Source organism: Aspergillus glaucus (assembly GCF_001890805.1).
Source record: "Aspergillus glaucus CBS 516.65 unplaced genomic scaffold ASPGLscaffold_20, whole genome shotgun sequence".
Taxonomy (NCBI): domain Eukaryota; kingdom Fungi; phylum Ascomycota; class Eurotiomycetes; order Eurotiales; family Aspergillaceae; genus Aspergillus; species Aspergillus glaucus.
In genome coordinates, this window is record NW_019170472.1 from 190591 (window position 1) to 210028 (window position 19438).

The 19438-nt window shown below is 48.5% G+C and overlaps 7 protein-coding genes across 7 annotated transcripts; 4 read left to right on the plus strand and 3 right to left on the minus strand.

Annotated features, from left to right (window-relative positions):
• Positions 1-216: 216 nt before the first annotated feature.
• Positions 217-3043, minus strand: ASPGLDRAFT_50627 (CAMK family serine/threonine-protein kinase). Its single transcript, XM_022547350.1, has 6 exons — positions 2761-3043; positions 2190-2691; positions 1547-2139; positions 1361-1491; positions 1290-1306; positions 217-1230 (listed from the first exon to the last, which is right to left on the minus strand). The coding sequence occupies exons 1-6, from the start codon at positions 2800-2802 to the stop codon at positions 584-586; spliced, it is 1932 nt and encodes a 643-aa protein (XP_022397808.1). The 5' UTR covers positions 2803-3043; the 3' UTR covers positions 217-583.
• Positions 3044-3614: 571 nt separating this feature from the next.
• stt4 (1-phosphatidylinositol 4-kinase STT4) lies at positions 3615-10096 on the plus strand (the record flags this gene model as incomplete). Its single annotated transcript, XM_022543751.1, has 11 exons — positions 3615-3622; positions 3677-3851; positions 3907-6615; positions 6672-6780; positions 6842-6982; positions 7040-7397; positions 7460-7831; positions 7888-8143; positions 8208-8411; positions 8465-8752; positions 8822-10096. 11 exons carry the CDS (start codon positions 3615-3617, stop codon positions 10094-10096), a joined length of 5895 nt encoding a protein of 1964 aa, XP_022397809.1.
• A 148-nt stretch (positions 10097-10244) lies between these two features.
• On the minus strand, positions 10245-10880 carry ASPGLDRAFT_50631 (uncharacterized protein). Its single transcript, XM_022547351.1, has 2 exons — positions 10412-10880; positions 10245-10357 (listed from the first exon to the last, which is right to left on the minus strand). Exon 1 carries the CDS (start codon positions 10829-10831, stop codon positions 10430-10432), a length of 402 nt encoding a protein of 133 aa, XP_022397810.1. The 5' UTR covers positions 10832-10880; the 3' UTR covers positions 10245-10357; positions 10412-10429.
• A 315-nt stretch (positions 10881-11195) lies between these two features.
• On the plus strand, positions 11196-13791 carry ASPGLDRAFT_60431 (uncharacterized protein; the record flags this gene model as incomplete). The annotated part of the gene is made up of 6 exons (XM_022548433.1): positions 11196-11229; positions 11287-11553; positions 11610-11852; positions 11914-12925; positions 12974-13389; positions 13453-13791. 6 exons carry the CDS (start codon positions 11196-11198, stop codon positions 13704-13706), a joined length of 2226 nt encoding a protein of 741 aa, XP_022397811.1. The 3' UTR covers positions 13707-13791.
• A 908-nt stretch (positions 13792-14699) lies between these two features.
• Positions 14700-15789, plus strand: ASPGLDRAFT_50633 (uncharacterized protein). The gene has a single exon (XM_022547352.1). It carries the CDS (start codon positions 15019-15021, stop codon positions 15697-15699), a length of 681 nt encoding a protein of 226 aa, XP_022397812.1. The 5' UTR covers positions 14700-15018; the 3' UTR covers positions 15700-15789.
• Positions 15790-15838: 49 nt separating this feature from the next.
• ASPGLDRAFT_50634 (uncharacterized protein) lies at positions 15839-17443 on the minus strand. Its single transcript, XM_022547353.1, has 3 exons — positions 17249-17443; positions 16619-17149; positions 15839-16561 (listed from the first exon to the last, which is right to left on the minus strand). The coding sequence occupies exons 2-3, from the start codon at positions 16995-16997 to the stop codon at positions 16329-16331; spliced, it is 612 nt and encodes a 203-aa protein (XP_022397813.1). The 5' UTR covers positions 16998-17149; positions 17249-17443; the 3' UTR covers positions 15839-16328.
• Positions 17444-18244: 801 nt separating this feature from the next.
• Positions 18245-19330, plus strand: ASPGLDRAFT_60433 (uncharacterized protein; the record flags this gene model as incomplete). Its single annotated transcript, XM_022548434.1, has 2 exons — positions 18245-18678; positions 18739-19330. Exons 1-2 carry the CDS (start codon positions 18365-18367, stop codon positions 19328-19330), a joined length of 906 nt encoding a protein of 301 aa, XP_022397814.1. The 5' UTR covers positions 18245-18364.
• Positions 19331-19438: the final 108 nt, after the last annotated feature.

Genomic DNA, 19438 nt, shown 5'->3' on the forward strand with positions numbered 1-19438 from the left:
GTGAGCATAATGCAGGAGTATGTATAGTATTCAGTGTATGAATCACTGATGTCCAGTTGCACGAAGGCAATGTGGTCTGTCGATGAGCTGGTATTCTGTCCATTTGTTATGGCTCAAATGTAGTTAGACGCGGTCATGCCAAGGTCATAGAAAAGTATACAAAATGAAAGCAACCGCTAAATGAAAGGATAGGCTGCGACAGGGCAAAAACGAAGCTGGGAATTAGCATTCGGTATGATTAGGGACGATACGGTTCTGGTCAGTCGTACTTCTGCATATGTCAACTTAAACGGGGGTCATAATTAAAACATGCTGTATTCCTAAGCAGACCATAGACGCCATTTTTGACTCAACAAGTTCCCTAACACAATGTAAGTATCCCTTGGCTGATCATATTCCAACTGTCCCAATGCGAACAGGTAAACCCCAGTAATCCTCTCACACTGTCAATGGCAGCAGCAACAATGCTGGCTGTGCTAATTAAAAACAAAGGCTAAAAGTTGATACAAAGAGATGAAAAGAGAGGGTAGGAGAGAGCGAGAGTAAGAGTAAGAGTGTGTGGCGTCCAGAAAGCAATACCCGTCTATGGATAACGACTTGTTAGTTCTTGTTCAAAAAGAAGCGGGTCACCTCGCTCTCCAAGATTGGCAAAATCTTGAGGCGCGCTATTTTCGTCAGGGTGAGCTTCTGGTTGACTCTGATGAACGAGAACTTGAGAAGGTTGGTTAGAAACCCGTTTGCCGGCTTCATTTTTGTGGAAAATCTTCACAGGAGCGCCGCCTTCTTCCGCACGTTCACTGAATCGGATGTCATTCATGCTGCTGAGCAATGTTCGCTCGCGTTCAACTTTGCGCTTCGAGAAGTCAAGATTACCCAGAGCTCCAGTCAGCCCGTCCGTGCTATCAGTAAGACTGGAAGATTTTCCTAGAAGCCATGAATGTTCCAAGCATTCTTCCACCGTGATTCGCTGATCAGCATTAACCGTAAGCATCCTGTCTATGAGATCCAAGGCTGGGTCGCCCACGGAATCCCAATATGGAGATGGATAATCAAAACGCCCCATCTTGATCTGTTGGGCCATAGTATACGGATTCTGTCGCGTATACAACTCATCCGAAAACGGGGGAAAGCCACAAAGACAGATGTAGAGCACAACACCAAGGGACCAGATATCGACAGCCTTTGTGTATTGTCGATGGTTCGTGTCCTGCAAAATCTCAGGAGCAACATCTAAAAGACAATACTGGTAAGTATCCCGATATAGTTTGATTGAGGACGGAGAAGCTTACAGCTTGGTGTGCCGCATCTGTGAAGGCAAATTAGCGCTCTTGTCCTAGGGGCTCCAGGATTCACAACTTACAGTGTTGTTGTGAAGGAGTCTTCCCCGATTATCTTTGCGAGTCCAAAGTCACCCAACTTCACAGACAGCTTTTTGTCAGAAACGAGAATGTTCTCTGGCTTGATATCTCGATGAACAATCCCACGATCATGCTGGAAGTCTTGTTAGCGCATCTGTGGATTGCGACCTGGAGATTGTGTGCCTCACCAAGTACTTCAAACCCTCGAACAACTGCTTGAAAACGTGACGTGTCTCATCTTCTGACAAGTTCTGCTTGCTAACTATCAGGTTGAATAGTTCACCCTCCGAAGCAACTTCCATGACAAGATACATCCCGTCACTTTCGTCGAATGTGTCTTTGAGACAGAGAAGGTTCTCATGATTGACACTCATCAAAAGGGCTATCTCCTGCTGTAAGGCGTCCGCCTGCGATTTCTGGGAATCACCTGGGCGTTTCTCAAAAACTTTCACCGCGTACTGGGTTCCGGTGGCTCTTTCGGCACACAGGTAAACGGTTGCAAAATGCCCTTTTCCAAGTTGTTGGAGGATCCTATATTGTTGCCGGAAACCGTTTGTGTCCCTAGACTTCGGATACCTGAAAACAAAACGTGCTTCATTCAAAATACTAATCTCGTCGCTGTCCTCAAGCTCGCGATGCTTGTTTCGTCCAACGATAGCGTCGTTGACGAAGGTGCCGTTGCTGGAAAAATCTTGCAACATTGCGACAACATCACCCTTTTTGTTCTCCGAGAACAACATGAAGTGTCGATTGGATATTGTTGGGATCTCAAGGAGCACATCTGATCTCTTAGAAGGCACTCTCGACAGTAGACAGGATATGATAACCTACCGCATTCCGGGTGACGACCGATTAAATAACCACCAGGACGGCAGCTGCCTTTCTTTTCACTCTCGGAATCTTTGTCGTGCCCCTTGTCCCCACTGTTCCTGGGACCTTGGCAACTATCCCGCTTTGTGAGCGGAAGTGCACTGTGGACTGTGTCATCGAGCGGGATTAGGTAGCCCCAAACGCCCTCCGCATCCTCATCCTCCACTTCATCAGCAAATGCCCTTGGCGGATACACAAACTGCGAGAAAGCTTGTGTGTCCTCAGGTTGGGTGTCCTCGAGTGGCTCTGAATTGACTGGTGTTTGGTCGCGGATTTGGCTAGCTTCATCCGTTGGAGTAGCCGTTGTCTCGTTTCGAGCATCTGTAACGGTCGAACTTTGTCGAGTCACCGGCGTAGGTAGGTATTCTTGTTCGACTGGGGTGTCTTTTGGCTGAACTCTGGACGAGAGTCTCTCCGAGCGACGTGGCTTCTTCTGGTCTTGCGAATCTTGATCGGCACTGGCCTATGAGAACAAACAGATTCGTTAGCAGCTGTCAGACCAAAGTAAGCAAAGAATTGAGCCAATAATTACTCTGCCACGTTTCAGAGAACTCTGCTCATTTTGTGGCGCCATTTTATCTGGCCGTGCCTCGAGAGACAGAGGGGGGAAGAATATCGAACCCGCTCGGTACTAGATAAGCAAAGAAGAGCAGCAGATTGATCTTTCGGAATTGGAAACTGTCCGTAGCACTGGCACTTATTTCAGTAGCCGCAACATGAAGAGCTATACAGATCGTTTGCAAAGAGTCCCCAGGATGTGAATGGGAAGAGAATGGGGAAGGCTCGCTCTTTCCGTTGCGTCAGCCTTTGTCGGGGCGGATGCTTCCCAATCAAGTAAAGATGGAGTTCCGCAACGCGTGCCGGACTCCTCCTTCCTGTTAGTTATCCTTCGCGCAGAGTACCAGTAAAGTGACCGGAATACATTGCGCTTTATTGCGTTTGGAACTGGGGATATATTTATGCTCAAGGCGCCAGATAAATGTCAATCTAAGCATTAGATCTTATTTTTGGAAGTGACAAGTCTTCTAGAAGGTTATGTCATAGCTTTGGATAACTAACTAGTTATACAATAATGATTCCCTTCATAAACTGAATTCTCTTTGAATACCCAACAGTCGCCGCAAGGTCAATTCTCGATCAAATCGCAGGGAGAAAACGCAATAGTCAAGAACAAGCTGTCGCGACGCAATTTAAAGTATATAGTAGTTCAAGTGCACGTGGATCCGGCGGGGTCGATTAGTTCCAGGGGTACGGAGTACGGAAAGGAAGCTCTGAACCTCCATCGCCATTACCACCACCACGTCCTTAGGGATCCTCATCACGGCGTTGGTATATTATCCAAAGGTTCTCAACAGCGTCCTCTACGGCGGGTGATGATTGTCTATAATGGACGAGTAAGAAATTGTTATGTCTATCCCAAACAGTTTACATTGCTGACGACAATATAGCTTCTCGACAAACATCAGGCACTCCGCATTGGAGAAGCTTGCAAATTTAGCAGTCCAGGCATCGGCCGTTGACGAAGACACTGACATTGCGCGGCTAACAGAACAGTGTCAGCGTCGAAGCAATGAACAGCCTAATGGGTTACAGAATGGGACCCCGACATCGCGAGTACCTATGGTTCGTCATCAGCGCATTCCTTCTAACCATTGGAATGCAAAGCTGACCTATATAGGGTATCCGTGAATTAGATGTCCTCTTTTCTCTCTGCAAGGCTTCCTCTTCAGTGAAGGAACTGAGTCACGCATCCCGATTGGTTGCGCAACTCTCCCAATACCTTCCTGAATCCCACAGCCAGGTCTTTCGCGCCTCGCCCTTCCTGCAGAACGTCAAACCATCTCCATGGGAGTCCCTTACTTATAATCTTGCAACTGCTCTGCTCTCTCTGGGGGCGAACTTCCCATCGTTACGTGAAACCGTCTTCTATGCAGTCAACGAATACCTATACAGTTGTGCGGAAGCTATCGATACTGCGAATGCCGTTCAAAGCCGCGACCCTGCAACGTATAACCATGGCGCTGCGCACGGATCCGTGAACATATTATCTATTACTGTTTCACTGGCTGGCTTTTTGGAGGCCTCGGCAGTTCAAACTTCTTTCTGGACTGCGGGTGAACAACTGCAGATTGTTGAACATTTACGATCGATGCTTTCAGAGAAGTTGATGGTTACTGTTGAGACTGCTTCTTCTACTGTTCGCAATGCCAATGCAATAGATCCTTTTTTTCGAGAATGGAGAAAGTACTCCCGGCGCTACGCTGCCCATGGGCGACCCCTGGGGGCCATACTCCTGCAAGAAGGACTAATGCGCTTTGTCAAATCCTGCGCATTGTCTCTTATTGGCCCTCAAGAATCGTCTGAGGATGAGCTTCTTGATGAATACATGAACGGTGTAGGCATCGCTAGGAGTCACGATGATGCTGAGATTTCTCTTATCGAGTGTGTGATGAAAGTCGCCAGTGATGAGATCCATCTTCTGGAGGACAGTTTTGATTATTTACAGCTCGGCTCTCCGTGGCAGCAGCAACTTACATTCTCCGTGAAGGCTCTTGCACTGACAGCGTTTCTCAACTGTGTTGTCGTGGGCGGAAATGTCGCGAGTAGCGATACTCTCCTCTCATGGCTGGAAGATACATTGACAGATCCGAACCAGATGTCATGTGTCGAGCTCGGAAAAGCTGCTTTGAGAAGCGTTGCGATAATTGCAAGGATGTCACCGAACAGTGCATCTGCTGGAACTCGCTCCCTTTTGAGGTTCATCGTCCAAGGAGGTGTGCCAACGGGGCCTATTATCGCCGTGGCTGCACGGTGTCTCGCCCAGGTCTTGAGTATCCTTTCTCAGGACGCCGTTATCACGACGCTATACTCGCTAGGAAATGTATTGAGTGCAGGCTCAAACACCGATAGGTCGTGCCAAAACCCAACTGTGGCAGGTGCGGCTGGGCAAACTGCGCCTCTGGTGCCTTTCCCACAACCCGGAGACCCGAGTGTGATTTCTCTATCGGTCAACGGAGAGGAAGACAACATTCCTCATAGAAATGTCATCCATGCCATCGTGACAATTGCCAAAAGCTGCAACGACGAAAAGATCAGTGCCCTGGCGCAATCAATGCTACTGCAAAAGATGGGGAAAGTAAATTCTGCGGTAGATGCTTGCCTTATTCAGGAAACAGCTGCACTGGCTCCAAGCACTGGGCAGGCCGAATTCCAACTTTTGCTCAAATTTTATGCCCGTGTCTACCGTGATGGTATGGCCAGGGGTGGTAGCAATGTGACAGAAGCAGTTCAAAGCGCAATGTCTTACCTCTCCATTACTCTGAGAAGATGTTCCCCCCTTTACAAAATTTACCTGATCCATTTGCTTGAGAGTATCGTGAACAAGGGCGATGCTACGGATATGGAAAACGAGCGACAGAAGGAATTTACGTTGACGCCTGGTGACATTGTCCCCCTTCTCAAACCATTGGCATTGCTTGTGTCCTCCGAGGGCAAAGCCGTAGCGGATTCCTCGGAATCTGAGGATTATGACGAGGACGTATCGTCTATGTTTCGCGACGTCTGGTTCAATCTTGCAGTCCATGGGATATCAGCCAACTCAACTGTTGCTCGAGACCACATGAGAGAATTGCGTCTCCTTGCGAAACATTCTCCGCCTCTGGTTCCTGAAAGTCGCATGGAAATGTTAGAAAGCGATGTGGAGCTCAACACAATTCTTCGACGTGGAATGGGTCCTCAACGCATTCTGGAGCAAAAGAAGACGCTGATCGCCGAGATTCCCAATCATGAACCTGAAATAAAACGGTTGGATTATCCAAGGGTGGTTTTCCTGAATGCTGCTTTGCTGCTCGAAAGTCTACGGGCATCTTCGGGGAACTGTGCTAAGTTTCTCAGCTATTTCCGTGACCCGGCGCTGGCTACCGTCGAAATGGCTAGTTGCATGAACGCGATTGCGGAAAAGGTTGTCTCTTGCTACCTCACAATGACACTTTCCGGAAAGCACGAGGAATTCTCGGTTCCCTTCTTGTCCAAGCAATTGGCTGGTTTCTTCGTGGCGTGCTGCCATCGTATTGAACGGGTGCAAAATGTCGCAGTGCTCTCAGCAAATAAGATCATAAGAGAATGTCCTTCTGCTCTATGTGAAAAAAATTCTCTATTTGCGTTGCTCGAGCTCCTGACCGTCATGTGGTCTTCTTGTCTCGAAGAAGATCTTGATGAATTTGAATGGAAACCATCCTTTACGTCTCCCAGAGGAATCGTGAAAGTCGACCTACCTGATAACTATGGCTTTAGAAGAGGGACTTTGGAAATGTTTCACGAGCGTGCCAAGGCATGGGTAGCCACAGTGATGGATATAGCGCCGTTAGATGTCAAGGGCTTGCTTCAGGTACGTCCCTGTCAATTATCCATTCATTGGAAACACTTTACTCATAATGATATTAGACTTATCTATCCGAGTCGGAGGACGATGGTGGATACGGGCATATTTCGTTGGGTCGGTCTTTCGCACTCGATATGGGCTCGTTTATTCCTCAGAGCGATCGGCGACTTGGTGAGTGCTTTGCAACGTGTTAATCTTAGCCCACTGTCTCTAACCTTTTTTTTGCATATAGGGTCGATTGAAAACTATGGAATTAACAGGGTCAACGTCGCCTCCGAATTCGTTGCCCAATACAGCTCACGACAAAAATACCGGTACCCTGTCGTCGTACCTGCGCTGGAAAGCTCGGGGTTCCATTTTGGTGGGGATAACGGTATGTGCTTTGGTGTCTCCTGCTTTACCAGCCTTCTCTAACTCAGCGGTGCTCCAGACCAACACGCCACTATTCGCCCGTCAGGGCCAGCTGAAAATGTCGAGAACCTACTTTCCCGCCTATACGAACAGGTCAACACTGGGAAAAACGTCTCCTTCATTGAGGTTCGAGATGTATTGAGACAAGCCGCTGCCATACTTTGCAGCGAAACCAATGCTCAGCCCTCAATAGTCCACTATTTCGTTGTTTTACCGTTCCAAATATTCTCAAAAGAATCCATGAGCATGGGTGTCTCTCTTTGGCTTGGGACTATGAATGAGAATCCTGAAATTGAGTCGAGGATCATGGTCGAGGTCATGGAAGGCTGGGAAGAGACAATACGGCGCAAAAAGGGATTGTTTAACCCCTCTTTCGAGTAAGTATTCCGGTTTCTTTGATTTCCTTAGGGGTGAGTACGCTTGGTACTAACAGCAATAGTTATGTTGATCCACTTTACGCAAAAATCGAGCTTCTGCCGACGGATAAAGAGCTTCTACTCAAAAAGCAACAAAAAGCCCAGAACATTCTGTCACCTCATTCCCATGTTCTTCAGTTCTTTGAGAGCCACTTCAGTGCCGTGAGGCTGGGAAAGCCTCAAAGTAGGCGATTGTTCTGTCACCTGATCGGGAGAACGACCGTGGGACTCTTAGAGACACACGGTCACCCGCTGGCCAGGGAGATTCATTTCCGCATCATCTTGTTTGGTCTAAAGGTTCTGAAACATTTCAATTCGCAGGACCAGGTCGCTCCATGGAAACTCAAGGATCAGATTCTTTCAGCTGCTCTAAGCTGGTTCAAGTACCCGCCTAGGTATGTTATCATTCCGCTGGGCCCGGAAGGAACATTGCTGATACATGGTATTCCAGGTGGTCATTTGGTGGTAATCGACTGCAGCTCAAGGCCGAGGACAAGATACTCGATGATGTTGCCTCGGCATTGAGAAACGTTGCCGGTATCGCTAGTCAAACTCATGGACCATACAAGTCGTTGCACGCGAAGCAAGAACTTTTACAGATGTTCATTGAAAATGAACGATCACGTTTGAAAGTTTGGCTATACCCCCTAGAGCCGGAACGGAAGCATTTTATGGGCCCTGCTTCGGGAGGTAAAAATGTTGCAGAGGTATGTCACTGCCTACCTCTTACTCCTTTTCGTCTGTCAGGGCGCACGCTAACTCTATCCATAGGAAGCTGCGTCTCTCTTGTGGCTGGCCTGGGAAGAAAACCCGGGGTTGGCTATTCAACTTGCTGCTCGCCTTTCATCCGCAAAATTGAGAAGCGATATCCGCTGGCTACTGCTCAACTTCCCAGAGAAGGCTCTTGATGAACCAAATGGCTTAGAAATTATGTTTGGCTCATCATTGCCTCCGGACGTCTCGTCACAACTCAAGGTTCGTTTGGTGTTCTTCTCAAGATCAAGGCTTCAATCGCTGACCACAAGCAGTATTTGCTGTACTGGGCCCCTGTCAACCCTACTGAAGCTCTCACGTACTTCTTGCCTGCATATGGCAACCATCCGTTCATTTTACAATATGCCATGAAGGCGTTGGAGAGTCACCCAGTAGACGTCCGTTTCTACTTTGTCCCACAGTTGGTGCAGGCCCTCAGGTATGATACACTGGGCTATGTGGAGCGCTACATCCTCGAAACGGCAAAGCAGTCCCAGCTATTCGCACATCAGGTGATATGGAATATGAAGGCAAATTCATACAAAGACGAAGATGCTCAGGTGGTAAGTACAAAACAACTGACAACCAACCCCTACATATTTGACTCGTTCGTTAACGCTGTAAAATAACAGCCGGATCCCCTCAAACCAACCTTGGACAAGTTCATGGAAGCCTTGGTCTCAAGCTTCTCCGACGAAGAGCGAGAATTCTATGAAAGAGAGTTCTCGTTCTTCAATGATATCACCGGTATATCCGGGAAACTTCGTCCCTACATAAAAAAGAGTAAACCCGAAAAGAAGGAAAAGATCGAGGAAGAACTTCGGAAGATCAAGGTTGAAGTTGGTGTCTATCTTCCAAGTAATCCGGATGGTGCCGTTGTTGGAATAGACCGCAAATCCGGCAAACCATTACAAAGTCACGCAAAAGCCCCATACATGGCGACATTCAGAATTCAAAAGACAAGAGTCAAGTATGACGGACCGGGCACTCCTGATGCTTCAGGTGCTCCTACTTCAAACCAGCAGCAATTGACTGGGGCCCAAGATTCCACGTCAGATTCGAACATGGAGACCTATGATGTCTGGCAGTCAGCCATCTTCAAGGTCGGTGACGACTGCCGTCAAGACATGCTGGCTCTGCAGATGATCGCCGCATTTCGGAGTATCTTTTCTAGCGTTGGTCTAGATGTATGGGTATTCCCGTACCGAGTTACTTCCACCGCTCCTGGCTGCGGAGTTATTGACGTTCTTCCGAATTCGATATCTCGTGACATGCTTGGTCGCGAAGCGGTAAATGGCCTTTATGATTACTTTGTCTCTAAGTATGGAGGGGAAGATTCGATCCGGTTTCAGGAGGCGCGCACGAACTTTGTCAAAAGTATGGCTGCGTATTCCTTGATAAGTTATCTGCTGCAATTCAAGGATCGTCATAACGGGAATATCATGGTCGACGATGCTGGCCACATCATACATATCGATTTCGGGTTCTGTTTCGACATTGCTCCGGGAGGTGTACGCTTTGAGCGCGCGCCTTTCAAGCTAACGTCCGAGATGATTGCCGTAATGGGCGGTATCCCTCAAACACATACCAATGCATCCGGAGCAGGCTCGCACCACATCACTAATACGCAGCCATATCGGTGGTTCGAATCCCTGGTGGTGAAGGCCTTCCTCGCTTCGCGTCCGCACTGCACGAAGCTAACCCACATTGTGTCGTTGATGCTTGACAGTGGCCTGCCGTGTTTCAAGCCTGATACGCTAAAGAACTTCCGCGACCGGTTTGTGCTTGAGAAGAGCGAGAGAGAAGCGGCTGAATTTATGCGAGAGCTCATTCGCAAGTCGTACATGAACATCTCTACTAAGGGCTACGATCAGTTCCAGCTATTGACCAACGGCATCCCATACTGATCTGACTGGCAGAAGATACTTCTGCACAGCATTCCTTAGCGGAAGAGAAGCTAATCTGTTTCATTAGTCGACCCAAAAGACAATCGGTTTGGGTCGATGTAAATACTTAAATTATACATAGTTTCTTTCTGTATTTTCTATAATAATATGCTGCATGTACAGTGATAGATTCGTCGTTTTCCACCTGCGACCACCGGAAAGGAAATAGTTGGTAGAGACCTTTGCCATACAATCTGCCCAGAGGCCGTGGAACTGGAAGAACTAAACAGATAGTTAGCGTGCAGGGCTTTCGACACTGAACCGTTCGCTACCCACAAGTCACCAAGCCCTCTTCTACTGTTTGATGGCCTCAACCTCAATCTCAATTTTCATAGCTGGAAATGCTAATTCAGGGACTGCGAGAGCGGTCCAAATCGGCCGGTGCCCTGGAATACGCTCCCAAAGCCTCTTGACAAAACGGTCATAGGAAGCGCCCATGTCAACGTGGTAAGAACGAATCAAATAAACATCGTCCCACCCACGCAGTCCTGCAGCCCGAAGCACTTTGTCAACGTTCTGAAAAGCAAGATCGACCTGGCCGTGTATATCGCTAGCGTCCAGGGCTCCTGATCCTGTCCAGCCCCCTTGACCGGAGCATTTTACAGTGTTACCGAGGATGACGGCTTGGGAGTAGTGGCATAGATCGCTATGCTTCTGGCCGGCGCCTTCTTCATTGACATACGTTAATGACGACATTTTCGACAACGCTTTCTCGCAGAAAGAGAAAGAGGGAGGAATTAGTAATATCAAGGATGTAAAAGGAGACTGTAGACGATAAATGAGAATCACGACCAAGGTTAACGCCATAATTTATAGATGAGGTATTTGGAGACGTTTAGGGCACCTCCAACCGACTCCCGGATCACTAATATACGCTAGGAGAGCAACATCCAAAACCTCCAACATTATATGATAAAGACTGGTCGAGGACAAGAACTTTTGATCACATAGCGTCAATAAATTATGGATCCATCTTCAACCGGGCAGACCCCGGAGGTTACTCCAGTTGGCAAAAGGAAGCCCCGGACCTGCCCACATTGCAAACGTCACTTCCGCCGCCATGAACACCTCCAACGGCATATCCGAACTCGTAAGTACTACCAATACGCAACGCAAAGAAAATGTTTCGAACAAGAACTGAGGGTCTTTAGACACGAATGAGAAACCGTATAAGTGTACATGCGGTGCATCCTATGCCAGGCGTGATCTCTTAAAGCGCCATCAGAGCATCGCACATTCTCCAAGCACTTTATCGACAACCCCGGTGACCGGCGATGGTAGCGTCGCCCAAGAGAACGAGTCACGTAATGTTGATGCTGCTTTTATCGAGCCAATTTCTTGGGGTCTTCCTGGTACTCGAAGTACCCCCGCTGAGCCCATAGAGCAGCAAGGGCAATTGACAGAATATCAGTCTGCGGGTATGAAGTCTAGCTTTGATACTAATACTAATGCAAACAGAGCTAACCTGCTGCAGGGGATTCGTTACTACTTGATGCGTATGATCCTTTGCAAGACTTTGAATACTTCAGTCACAGCCTAGGTCTTACATCCGACTGGGCCCTGTCATCAGAATTTGACATCTCACGGATCATGGTTAGAGAGCCTATATACCATCTCGTGCCCACTTCTTCTGTCAGTCATGAACGGCAAGAACATTCTGCTTCTTCACAACATAACCATCCTCTTACTCAGTTTCCGGTCGAACGGGATGCTGTTGGTAAACCTCACGTTTTCCTAGCCACCTTCATGGTAGAAACGGAATTCTGACATAAATATAGGGGAATTTGGTGTCTTGACTTTCCCTGTTCTCAAGATCACAGAGGAACATCGAAGCCACCTGCTCCAGTCGCTGGTGCAATTTCAAACCACGGTAACCAATTTCGTCATGCCATCGTCCCACTCTTTAACACGGTTTGTAAATGCATTTTTTGATGGATTCTATCCTCATGCGGCAATTGTACATATTCCGACCTTTAAGCTAGACAATTGCGAGCCGGAAGTTATCCTATCCATGGCCGCACTTGGAGCTCAATACCGACATGAACATCGAAAGGGAACTCTACTATTCTACGCAGCAAAGGCGATTCTCCAGGACAAAGCGCTAGAAAGAGAAAGGAAAGCGACTAACCGAAGTCTTTCATCGCGTCCCACCGAGCCTTTGACAGGCTCTAGCCACGGGGCGGATAGTCATAATGACCCTTCGTACAAGGAACTGATGCGCGAGGCGCGGTGCACTCTTTACCTCATATTCTTCGCAACATGGCACCGCGAGCCAGACATTGTGCGAGAAGCATTCAACCTCCAGAGCTTTCTAGCAAGGTGCGTGAGAGAAAGCCGCCTTGATGAGGACGAAGAAGCTCTGCTAAATGTCACCAAAAACTGGCATGTCTGGGTGGAACAGGAATCTCACAGGAGAATCAAGTTGTTTTCCTTTGTTTTTCTCAACCTACAGAGTATAGCATTCAATGTGCCCCCGGTTATCCTGAGCGATGAAATAAATCTTCGTCTACCATGCTCTTGCATGGAATGGCTTGCTCCTTGCCACGAAAGGTGGTCTATGGTTCGTGGCCCAGGCCATCAAGAACAGATGCGTTTTCAAGATGCTCTCGCTCAGTTGGCCCGGGTTTCCCGAGATCCAAACTCTATCGACTCACAACCGGTTCCATCTACATTGGCCAACTATATTCTACTGCATGCTCTTATTCAACGGATTCTGCTGATGTATCGGGCGTTCCATTTCAATAGCGATGGAGAACACCCTCTACTGGTCTCCCAAAAGGAAGAAATTCGGTAAGAAATACATATTATCCCTTGCATTTCAATTACTAACCGATCCAGGAACTTCCTACGTGCATGGACCTCCCAATGGCAACGAGCACCTGAATCAAGCCTTGATCCTAGGAATCCAAACGGCCCTGTACCTTTCACGTCAACAGCATTACTTGGTCTAGCATATATCCGACTTGCTTTCAATATAGGCTCATACGGAACATTGCAGTCCCGAGATCCAGAGCAGATTGCGAACAAACTTCTGGGCTTACCTCGTTTACCTGGCGGTCCTCATCTTCTTCCAGCAATATTGCATGCGACACATGCCCTGAGTATACCGGTCAAATTGGGAATTAGTTTTGTTTCTCGAGGCCATACATACGTATCGAGTATACAGCACTCGTTTTGCGGAATGGAGTTTGCAGTTTTTATCAGCAAATGGTTGCATTGTATTTCTGAGTGTCGAACCAGGAGATCTCTTGATGGTATGTATTTACCATTTGCATGCGCTTTGTTCATTGGACCAAGGTATATTGACTTGCTCCTAGAAAATGAAATCCGCTTGATCAACTGGATAAGCGACATAGTCGAAGAGGGCAGAACATCAGGAGACGAAGATCTGTATCCTGGTCCTGCATCGCCATCCGACTGCCTTCACTTAGCCTACGCCGCAGTAAAACTGTGGGCTCGCCTTATAAAGGGAAACGAACAATGGGCGATATTGAGAATCATCGGGGAAAGCCTTGACATATATGCTGATCTTTGCCGAGAAAAATATGCATCGATTCAAAGTGGCGCATAGTGATTAGAGGCGACCGTTGGAGGTTTTTGGAGACACTTCTACAGAAGTGAGCAAACACCTCCAAACGTCTCCATATAAGAACAGTAGAATCTTCTTGATATTGATAATCAAAAAAAATATTTGAAATCAACAAATTTGTTGGTATCCATGTTTGAAAATGGCTCATTTAAGATCGCATCTGTCAATTGTCCTGTCGAGGTCAAACACTCTCCAGGGTAAGTAGTTCCGTCGCTGCTTTGTATAGAGGATATATTGACTATATCCAGAGCATAAAACGGGATGGCCAATCTCATCCGTGACAGCGTTGCAGGGCAATGTCTACGCCTGGTGTGCAATCCAATCTGGCTACGATACGATGAAGAACGAAGTGACTACGATCACCAATGCAAGAAGTTCCAACATAAAAACACCATTCTGGTAGACTGGTATTCGGACGACAACAAAGAAAACCCGCAGAACTGGTCCCAATCAAGTCGCAGACGCCAGCAAGAAGCGCCGCAATGAGGAACCCTACAAGATGACTCTCACTCTGGCTCGGCGTGGTGAACGATTTCGTCGACCAGTACGCCGTCAAAGAAGGCATTTGTGGCGTTTGCAATTGGCGCTTATAGCTTTGTGGTGTACATGGCAGCGCCGATATATACGCCGAGCGAGAATGTGTTTCGAGAGGAGTTTGGAGTTAATGGGGCAGAGGATTCGTTGGGACTTGCCCTTTATGTGTATGCCAATTTGTTTACCCGCATCCATAGCAGTATGAGCTGATGAATTCAACCTAGGATACGGCGCAGGCCCCCTCTTCTTCAGTACCCTTAGCGAAGTCCCCCAGATCGGCCGCAACCTCCCCTACGCCCTAACCTTCGCCCTCTTCTGCATCATCAGCATCCCAACCGCCATAGCCCCTACGGCCATCTACTTTTACATCTTCCGCTTCCTGCAAGGCTTCTTCGGAATTCTCTGTCTAGCCACCAGGGGCGCGTCAATTGCAGATGTTTACTCGTCTGATGTGCTCCCGCATGCAATGACGAGCGGGGTGCTGTGTATCTTTTGTGCGCCTGCAATCGGGACGCTAGTTTCGAGTTTTGCGATTCCAGTTCTGGGATGGCGGTTCTCGATGTGGGAGATATTGATTGTTGCTGCGCCGATTTTGGTCCTTCTCTTGTTATTCTCGCCCGAAACGAGTCCAGAGACGATACTTTATCGACGCGCGAGAAGATTAGAATAATTGAATAGGGACAACAACGACAACGACAACGACAATAAATACAGAACATCAGCCGAAATCGCGCAGGAAGGCATCTCTTTCCACAGAGTCATGCGCGAATCCCTTCTCGTCCTCTCAATAATCACCTTTCTTGACCCGGCAATCCTGTTCCTCAACTGCTACACCTCCCTCACATACGGGATCTACTATTCCTTCTTCGAGGCATTTCCCATCGTCTACCAGGGGATGTATGGATTCAACCTCGGACAAATGGGAGCCGCCTTCCTCGCCATCGTGGTGGGAACAATCATCTCCTTCGTGATATACAACATCTACATCCACAAAACCCACGTCCCGAGATCCCGATCCCAAAAAACTCCCACCAAACCCGAAACCGTACTAATCCCCGCGCTCTTCGCCTGCTCTGGCCCCTCCATCGGACTATTCCTCTTCGGCTGGACCGCATGCCCAGGGATCCACTGGATCATGCTCACGATAGGGATCGTCATCTACCCAGCCTGCGTGCTCATCCTGATGCAGTGCGTGTTTCTGTACATCCCGGGTTGTTATCCGCAGTATGCGGCGAGTGTGTTTGCGGCGACAGACTTTACGCGGAGTGCGTTTGCGTGCGGTGCTGTTATCTTTTTGCGGCCGCTTTATTTGAATCTGGGGGTTGGGAGGGGATGTAGTCTTTTGGCGGGGTTAACGATTGGGTGTGTTTTGGGGATTTATTTGTTGTTTCATTATGGGGAGGCGTTGGGGAGGAGGTCGAGGTTTGTTGCTAAGTGGTGATTTTTTGACTACAATGAGGATAGAAAGTATAGATATAGACAGAGAGCGTTTTCATATAGAATATGAACTTTTGTTGATAGACTGAACGAATCGATATATTTAATGCATATGGCATGTTTGGCATGGAGAAATATATATAACCACCACAAGCTACTCTTGGATTTCGGAGTTGGAATGAATTCAGATACCAATGACAAGTCAAGGTATTTGCTGTTTCTCATTCTGAAATCAATGTTCATATACATTCTGCTTATTGGCCGTCTGGTAAAATATAAAACATGAAAAGACAGTCTGACCAGCAGGGCTGACATAAGAAGTAGAAAGAAATATGTGGAAATAGAGCCGCAAGCGAAAGAAGAAACCAAACGCATCATCAGTGTACCCATACAAATCAGAAGATGCCCGTAAATCGTATCGAGTTGCCAGATAACTCCGCTAATCCCAGAACCTCGCTGTAAACCACATGTACCGTGTTCGCCAAAATCGACATCGGTGCAGAGCTGCTTGAGCCGACCGTGTCTGTTAGAAGGGGAAAGAAAGGAGAAAAGCACTTTTCCCGACGCTTTTCCTTATCCCAGCGTGAATCAGATAGAAATGAGAACGAAATAGAGGACGTAGATAATTATACATCAGTCCATGAAGTCCCCTCGTAGGATCTTCTCCTGGAAGAAGTCCGGCTTTTTGTGCTTGGGCTGCCGTGGGATCTCTCGGACGGGTTGCTCCATCGTGGCGATCTGAACCGCACGTTCCTGTTCCCGTTGACGGTTCATGTTGGCTGCATTCTGGTTCTGTTGAATAGCGCTCAGGGATGGAGCACGCTCGGCCCGGGTGCGTAGAGCTTCAGACCAGTTGAAGCGTTCGTCTGTTCCCAGCAAGTTAGCCAAGTGATCAGGGACGTCAAAAGAATCAGGATTCGTACCATTGTTGACGCTTCCCCTCCGAAAATCACGCAGCGCCTGCGCACCATAAGAGACCCGCCGGGCGAAAGGAGAGGTAGGAGTGGCGCCAGCCAGTTCACTTTCTTCATTGATCGAGTCCTCAGAGGAGGTGGGGTTGGATCCCACCGAGCTCGAGACACTACCGCCTCTGAAGTGTCTGCCGTTGAAAGGAGAGGTCTGAGTGGGAGAGCCCGCTAGACCAAGGGTGGTGATGGAGAGTCTCCGCTGCTGAGGAGCGGTAGAGGTGTTGGCAGCGTTGGAAGCTGGAGGACTACCAAATGAGAAGGAGGCGAGAGATGCCCGGCGTTGGTGGGAGGAGGGGACGGAGATGGGAGAAGTTGCGCGGTCGTTGGACATCATGAACATTCAGGTTGAATTGTGTCAATTGTGTGTTTGGTATTCAGTTGAAGACGTTTTATAGAACGATCTCAGACAGTGACGTCAAAAGACAATTCGAGGGATGAGGAAAGACAGAAGATGAGGAATGCGGCGTAGGGAATGCACGGGAGAATCTGGGGTAACAGTTAGCTGTAATTCTAGTACCTTTGATGGTCCAGCGGCGATATAGACAGAAGCAGCCATGGTTTGCTGGACTGAATGAGGACACTCACCTGTTGCCCAATATGGCCAATAGATGGATTGAAGCCGACAGAGTCTCCCTAGACCAGATAGGACGGATGGAGCTCTGGGGTTCGGGGTAGAGTACGAAATAGAACCAACGGACAAATGAATAGTCGTAGTAGAAGAAAGAATGTGCTGGTAGTATTGGGGATAGTATTATGAAAACAAGTCACAAGAATAGAATGGAGAGTAGAATAGAGGACAGAGAGAGTGATGGGATCATAAATAACCTCGTCTACCGTCACCCCACAATTACATAACCCCTCTCTGCGATGGGTCTAGCCCCTTTTGGCTCACCTCAGGCCACCGCCGGGGGTACTTACATATATTCCTATCTATGATGTGATACTGTATGCTCTTGATAGAGCATTCCCCTCCCTTCTCGTCCATCAAGCTCTATATCCCTCAATGACCAGTCTATAATCATTCTCCCTGCCCTGAGACTACTCTATACTGTGTACTCTTGACTCTATCCAACTGCTAAGCTTCCTATTGGAGCACCCCCGGTCCTCCGGATCACCATCGCCCAATCCCTGGGAGCGGATTCAACCAATCAGAGCCCGCTGATCGCTGTTGGCCACGACGCTTCCCCGCATTTCCCGTTGCGGTTACAGCATCCCAGGATAACTACCAGTAATACTATGGGTGTAGATAGGCATAACACTAGCTTATAGGTCAACTCAGAATCACCATGTCAAGAGACAGATAGACTTCGTTCTAAGCATGTTGGGGTCATTCATATCAGGCATAGTTCCCCGTGCGCAGTTACTCCATCCAGACCATATGATGCATAGACACACACACACACACCAATAACTGATCGTCCGATGGTCAGACCATTCTAGCCATGGTCCTCCATGTCAAGTTACATCAAATGCAACCCACCAACAGGCACATATTCGTACTCCTGCACATGGTAGCGGTACTTCTGGAGACTTGCAAACACACCCACACACCCACCCACACCCATGAAACCGCCAAAGTCAAGAGAACCAATTTCATTCTTCACGATAGATATTCCGTCTAGAAACCATATACATATCTTCCATAGACCATGCATATTCCGTGTACCAAGTTCTATCCGTTCTTTGCCTGGTCGGGTACCCATGTCACTTCACTGTACTTGTAGAAGTCCCAAAGAGTCAGATGGCTCAAGATTAGAGAATGGCAGGCGTGGAGCAGAAATTGCATGGCAAGAACCAGGAGGAGCATGGAAGACCCGGAGATTCCCGTTGGGTAAGGGATATGAGGTCTTTGATGCAGAGCTTCTTGGAGTGGTTCAAGCCCTCCAGGTAGCACAGAAGGCGGGAGATCAGAGACCAGTCACTATCCTACTGGACTCCCAAGCTGCCATTGCAAGGCTGCAACATACCCAGTCAGGGCCAGGTCAGGCGCTGGTGACCCAAGCACACACTATCCAGTGGGTCCCGAGACATGCAGGGGTAGAGGGAAACGAGAGAGCTGACCAGGCAGCAAATAGGCCTGCAAAGACAGGATCAAGAGAGATCTCACTGGCCTTTGCCGGCAGAGCCCGGACGGAGGCCATTGCAGCACAGAAGCAGAGATGGCCTGCCAGGAAGCTTGGCCAGCAATCCCAACAGGGCCGAAGAACCTACAGGCCACAGAGGAACTGGCGACTTGACCCCTCAGCTGCAGTGGCTCCCAAACACTTGGCAAGCCGCTATTTTCAACTGAAGTCAGGACATGCCGCCATTGGGACATACTTGCACTGGATTCAGGCCCAGGAAGACGCAACTTGTCAAGGATGTGGGTCGTCAAGGGAGACAGTACACCATCTTCTCTTTGAATGCCGGCAATGGCAACACCAACGAAACAGGCTCTACAAGGATTTGGAGGCAGACGGGGTTATGAGACCCACCATTGCAGAGGAGCACCCACAAGGACGACTTCTAGGGGAGCCTAGAGCTACCAGGGCGCTGCTACAATCCCTAGCCAACACCAGCATAGGTCTGCCCCAGGGGCATCTACAGCGGGCGGCAGAAAGAGCCTGGAAAGACGAGGAATGGGGACTGGAAGCATTGGAGGAAGCCAGTAGAACAGGAGAAGGGTAGTAGGGAGGGTAGCCTAAACTGACAGTCAGCCTAGGCCACACCCACCCCGCTCCGAGAACACAAGGAGAGCACTCTGCTCAAAAGCCCTGCGCATACAGGCGGTTTGGG